At 46.7% G+C, this 6,555-nt stretch overlaps 1 protein-coding gene across 1 annotated transcript in view; it reads left to right on the top strand.

The window, feature by feature from the left end:
- Positions 1-5,022, top strand: part of LOC115080300 — a 226,983-nt gene extending 221,961 nt beyond the window's left edge. The window contains exons 120-123 of the mRNA XM_029584450.1: positions 1,891-1,999; positions 2,658-2,750; positions 3,036-3,106; positions 4,058-5,022. Of these exons, the coding sequence (XP_029440310.1) occupies positions 1,891-1,999; positions 2,658-2,750; positions 3,036-3,106; positions 4,058-4,282 (498 nt within the window). The 3' untranslated portion in view covers positions 4,283-5,022. The remainder of the gene's footprint in view (positions 1-1,890; positions 2,000-2,657; positions 2,751-3,035; positions 3,107-4,057) is intronic.
- The last annotated feature ends 1,533 nt before the right edge of the window (positions 5,023-6,555 follow it).

Consider the following 6,555-nt stretch of genomic DNA (forward strand, 5'->3'; position numbering starts at 1 on the left):
TCTGTATCCACATCTGCGGCACCCTCTACCAGGTCTCCTTCAATGTCCTGTGAATCCTCAGAATCACTCCCCGATTGCCCCCTCAGAAGGGGTCAAGAGGAATCTTCTGCCTACTTGACCAAAGCCCTTGGAGAGTCCTCCCCAGGAACATCACTCCCCAACCTTTGGGGGTGGCATCCGTGGTCACCACCACCCAGTCCGGGGTCTCCAGATCCCTTCCCTTTTCCAGATTGTGACGCGAAAGCCACCACGAAAGACTAGACCTGGATTCTTGTAGAAGAGGAAAGGCAGATGATATTCCTCCAACACAGGATTCCACCTGGACAAAAGCTTATTCTGCAACGGTCTCATGTGCGTGAAGGCCCACAGAACCAAATCCAACGTGGAAGCCATGGACCCCAGGACCTGCAAATAATTCCAGTCCGTTGACACAGACATCTGCAACAGACACGTCACCTGCGCCTGTAACTTTGTCAACTTGTCCGGGGTCAGAAACACCCTGCCCTTCTGGGTGTCGAACACCCCCAAATACTCCAACGACTGGGTCAGTATTAGCTGACTCTTTGCCACATTTATCACCCAACCCAACGACCGCAAGGTGACCATGACTCGCTGAAGCGACCGCACACATTCCTCTTCCGTCTTCACACGAACAAGCCAATCGTCCAGATATGGATGCACCAAAATCCCTTCCTTTGTGAAGGTTTGTGGCACTGTGGCCAAGCTGAAAAGGAAGAGCTTGAAACTGGAAGTGCTGTCCCAATCCCATGAACTGAAGAAATGCCTGATGGTTCTTTTGAATAGGAATATGGAGGTATGCTTCCGTCAGATCCAACGATGCCAAGAACTCTCCTCTGCGGACTGCCACAATCACAGTTTGCAACGTCTCCATTCGAAAACACAGAACCCTCAGGGCCCTGTTCACTTTCTGCAAGTCGAGGATGGGCCGATAAGCTTCCTTCCTTCTTGGGAACCACATAATAAATGGAATACCTTTCCCGCCCCTGCTTCTCCCGCGGGATGGGGACTATGGCGTTTAACACAAGAAACCTTAAACCACACTCGCAGTGAGTGAAGAGGTTCCCTGACGCCAGAATCGGCGCGCTCAAGCCCTCCCTCAAAACCCCCGGGGAGAAGGGAAGCCCCCTGAATCTTCCCCTCCTAAAAATGCCGACAGCTACAAGGCACAAATGCCGACAGCTACAAGGCACAAAACAGGGTGTTTCCCTGACAAAACGGTGAACCTTCAGGAGGAGACCTCGGAAGTCCTGAGTGAGCCAGTCCCCTGGCTATCAGGACCTCTGGCCAGCTGAGGACGAGCACCAGCCAGGGGTTTCCAAGCCCCCAGTCGCCCTGCTCCACCTCCGGGATGGTCCACGAAGGAGCCTAACACCTCAGTGAGCCAAACGTCTCTAAACTGTCTCTCAATTTCTTTTTCTTTTCCTATTCTCAGACTGCAGGTTTGCACCTCTACCATCTGCTGGAGACAGAGAAATCCTGAGGGGGCACTCTCGGTCATGTAGCAGTGCCTCAAAGGTTTTGTTCTCTGTCTCCACCTGCTGGTAGGGATGCAAAACCCACTTGTCTGGACTGATCTGGGTATGAACAGGAACACTCCTATGCTTCCTTCCAACATCCCATACTGAAGGTCTGGTTTGCCATCCTTTTTTTTGTAAGTAATGTCTGTGACAGTACTACCTGGCTTTTCTAGTTCTTTATGACATCCATAATAAGGTGAACCCTCCCCCCTGCAAAAAAAGATCACTTACTGGTAGTGTCTGAGACCCCACCGCTTCCTCCACCAAAGTTAATGGGCTCAAAACATCTGGAGGAAGATTCCTTTAGGTCTGCCTCGCCACACTGACACTTTCTCCCTCTTCTTCCCTTCAGCCGGGATGCCAGAATGCCACCTGCCTTCAGACCAAGGAATGCCCCTTTGGCAAGAACCTGGTCAAGCGGCCGAATCCTTTCGATGCCTGCTGCCCACTGCTAGATTGCAGTAAGTAGAGTATCACATGGCCTAACAGTGCATTATAGATATTCAGTGTCTCCACTCTTCTATGCTACCTGATAGAGAATAATTTAGGAAGATAATGACCACAGGCACATCCAGTTTCTGCATGTTCTCCCATCTACAACAATACTGCAGATCCCACCCCAGCTCCCCCACCCAAGGATCCTCTATGCCTGATCCAGATTCCCCCACCCACCATTAAGGATCCTCTGTACTTATCCCAAGCTTTACTTCTCACTGCCCTCACCACTTAAGATCCTCTGTACCTGTCCCAGGGTTTACCCTCACTCCCACCACTGAGGGTCTTTTGCTTCTGCCCCAGGCTTTAACCTCACCTCCCCCATCCTCAAGTATCCTTTGTACCTGTCCACGACTTTATCCTTCAGCTCCCTACCACTGTGCCCATCCCAGGCTTTCCCCCTCACTCCCCCACTACTGAAATTCCTGTGCCTGTTTCAGGCTTTACCCTTCACTCCCTTACCTCTGTGGATCCTCTGTGCCTGTCTCCTTGTCTCCTCTCCGCCCTGCCCCCTCACTCTGGCCCTTCCTTTCCAGCCAGGACAGTGTGACTTTCCCCAGCCAGTGGCCTGCTGTGCCAGTTGCAGGCTAGACTTACCCCTTCTTTTTCCCCCACTCCCCACAGAGTGCAGCTGTGACTCAGTGCCAGCATGTAACAGCGATGAGAGGCTGGTTCCCGTGCCCCAGGAGGATCAGTGCTGTCCGGAATTGAGATGCGGTATGTATGTATAGAGTTACCACTTCCCCCAGGACAACTCAAACAGGTTGATTTAACCTTGTTTTCACTCCAGGGCTTGCAGGAAAATGTAGTAATTCCTACTTAGGGAAATCAGGACTACATTTACCTGCATGCATTGAGGGCCAAATCAGGACTGATTCAACCTTTGTAGGTTGACCTAGGTGAGCCCTTTCCCGAGTGACACAAGCTATCTGGCTACCTTCCTACATTACCCAAAGCCAAGTGTCTTTGCTCACGAGCGCCCGCCTCTTCTTCCCTTCGCAGAACGAAAGAATGATGAGTGCAGCCCCGTGTACCAGGAGGTGCAGCTCACAAATGGCCCATGCATGGCTACGGTAAGCGGCTATCTCCAGAGCTCACTTGGTAGCAGGGTGGCATTCATAGCAAGCAGTCATTTGCACATTAGCTCCGTCGGTAGTACTACAGAAACAGTAAACAGGTGCCTTAGGAGCCGAAGGTGCCCTGGAAACTCTCCAAACTTTAAAGAGTTTAGAGGTGGATTCTGGATCTCTTTATAGGGGTGGGTGGATGAATGTCCGGAACTGGACTTTTGCTCGACTCTCCTCGGGAATTTATCGATATCCCCTGGCCAGCTCTGGACTGTAATCCGCAAATGAGGGATATTTGCATCTTTTATTTTGGGTGGGAGAAGAGTGGTATTTTGATAGTGAATTTGGTGTTGGTCCACAGTTGACTGAGCTGAATAGTGAAAACAGGAGCAGTGAAGGTGCAAGCTCCTTCCTTTCCTATCACCTTGCCAGATACCCTTCCCTGGAGGCACTTCCTGCAGTGTAGGAAGGGACCTCAGTCTCCATGCCAGTCTCATCCTGCCTAAGGGCACTGCCAGTTCAGGTGCCAGTAACACTGTAGGTTTCTGAAGAGTTCCCATCGGGGACTGTTTATAGAGGGTGCCACCTGCTCCCAAGGGATGCTTCACCTTCAGGATTCATCAGGCACATGGTGGCTAGGAGTTGGATCGAGAGAGTTACAGTTTATTAAATTTTACAAATCACCAGATGCACAATGGCTCTTGGCTATATGCATAGTCATTAGACATACCCATAAAATACAATAAAAATAAGATGCTGAGAATACACAGACCTGCCTCTCATTGCAGATTATTTGGCAACAAATTTTGACCACTATAAACCTTTGTCATTTCTGAAGTAGATGAAGTCGTCCCGAGCCACATGATGATCCATTATGTCAAGAAATCCCCTACGGCCCCATCCTTCTCATTTCCCCATACTGACTTCCCTCCCCCCCTTCTCGCTCTTTGTCTTCAGGTGAAAGTTGCTGTCTGTGGCGGCTACTGCCACTCCAAGTCCCGGTACAATGCCTTTTGGAAGCTTGAGCCACAGTGTCGCTGCTGCTCGGCCATCACTACCCGCTCCACTGACTTTGAAGTCCCCTGCCCCAACGACACACACATCCAGCTGAGCGTGGAGGAGGCCGTAAGCTGCAGCTGTGAGCCCTGCTCGGAAGACGGGACGCACAGCAGAAGAGGGTGAACGAAGGGAGACTTACCGGGATGAGGTGGGGTTACCAGGACTATGAAACAAGAAAGCACATTTTGATCCCATAGGAGGTGGCTCAGAGAGTAGATACAATTGTTGACATAGAGACTGGAGTAAATAAGCTTCAAAAATTTTTTCCTGGAAAAATCTGGGTGCCTTATTGATTTGGAATAAAAATTCCTTCTAGAGCACTTCTGATATTGGCTGCATGGATTACATGTAATTCTTGTACTTTTAGGGTTTATCTGTATCCCCCAGGTTTTAACATATCACTGGACAGCTGCTCCTGCACTTAACATTTTGGAAAGTTCCTTGTCAATGTTTTTTCTATACTGAATGACAAAAAGCAGCAGGAGGCCTGTTCTCTAGGATGGGATCCATTGACTATAGGAAGTATCCCCTCTCCTTCCTCTTAAACTGGCTTTAAAGGGCCACAGCCTGCTGTGATCACATAGTTTTAAAAGCTTTGTAAGTTATTGGGTTAGCACAGTGCTGCCCACATCAGCTAACAGTGAAGCTTAGTAGCTCAAAGCCCAGTGCGTGATCCAGGGTACCAATCAGGTGCATCTTGATTTTTCCTGTCCTTATGGCTTAGTTAATTTTTTTTCACCTTTCTGCTCTTTAAGTACTGTGGAGAGAATGTTACTGATCAGGGCATGGACACTTGTAGCAAGAACATGTTCAAAGATGTGTAAAAAGCAGTTCTATTTTTCTGTACTGGAATAAATATTTTACAGCACCCAAAGAGTCTTAAGGTGTGGTTTATAAAAATGACTTTTTTCCCCAACGTAGTTAAAAAAAAATTATTTTTTTTTTCTCATGTACTCTTGCAGGGTTTTGAAATTCACCCCCACAATAAGAGCAATACCTTTCCTTCTAAATCAGTCCCCCTTTCAATCTTTCTTTTCTTGTTATATGGTTGACTTTGTTATTCCCCTCATGTTATCTGTAAACCGATCTGATATGAATTCTCTTTCATGAAGGTCGGTATATAAAAATGTTAAATAAATAAATAAAATAAATAAATCCTAGGGGTGGCCACATTGGAAGATGTCCCTGCTGAGTGCAAAGATAGCAGACCTCACACATCACCTAGATAGGATTTCAGAGACTGCTGTCATGGTCTGTGTGGGCACCAATAACATAGGAAGATACACGAGTGAGTTTCTGGAGGATAGACTTTTAGGTAATAAACTAAAATCCAGAACCTCCAGGCGGTGTTCTCGGACCACTTGCAGGACCTTAGAGGCAGGCAGAGCTTTGCAGTCTCAATGTGTGGAGGCGATGATGGTGCAAGGAAGGGCACTTTAGATTCATCAGGAACTGGGACAGGAGGATGGTATTGGGCTTCATCATAACCAAAGGGGAACCTGGCTGCTGGGGCTAACCATTAAAAAGGAAATACAGTGGATTTTATACTAAACCTTGGGGGAAAGCCAACAGTAGTTCAGAAGTGCATGATTTGGAGTGGGGTATCCAAAGGATACTTTTAAATAAAGGAAATTAGATAATCATGACCAAGAAGCTGTGGAAAAAAGTGATTCCACATTACCTAGATCAACTGCCAGTAAGAGGAAAAGTAAAACATTTAGATGTCTGTATACAAATGCCAGAAGCCTACACAATAAGATGGAAAAGTTAGTGTAGTCTCCCAATCAAAATTTACTAAATTCTAAAAAAATCACATAATAAGGAGAAACGGTATCACAGAATCCAAGTGCCTTCGATTTTAATCCACTGTCTCTCGCCCACAAAGGGCCCCAGGCAGTATCAGCTTTTATGGCACCATAAATTTTAATCATGTACCATCTCCCTAATGGGATTTTTTAATTTTTATTCATTTTTTATTTCGTTGTATTTAATTCTTTTATTAATCTTAATTACCTAGAACTTTATTTGTAAACCTATAATTTCATAAAAATCAGCATATAGTTGTGCTATTCGACACTGTATCAACCTGATTGATAAAGTTAGTGTATTGACATAATAGGAATCTCAGAGACCTGGTGGAAAAAATGCAACCAGTGGGACACAACGATACAAAGGTAGAAATGATACCAAAATGACAGAGCAGATAGAAGTGGTGGTAGTATGGCATTATGTGTCAAATTGTGACATGCTTAAACAGATTAGCTATCCTACTAAACATGGAAAAGCAGTAAAATGGGGGATTTCAATTACCCCACTATTGATTGGGTGGATGTCTCATCAGAGCATGACAAGGAAATTAAGTTTCTAGACCCGATTAATGACTGGTTCTTGGAGCA

The sequence above is a fragment of the Rhinatrema bivittatum genome, chromosome 19 (genome assembly GCF_901001135.1).
Source record: "Rhinatrema bivittatum chromosome 19, aRhiBiv1.1, whole genome shotgun sequence".
Classification (NCBI taxonomy): Eukaryota; Metazoa; Chordata; class Amphibia; order Gymnophiona; family Rhinatrematidae; genus Rhinatrema; species Rhinatrema bivittatum.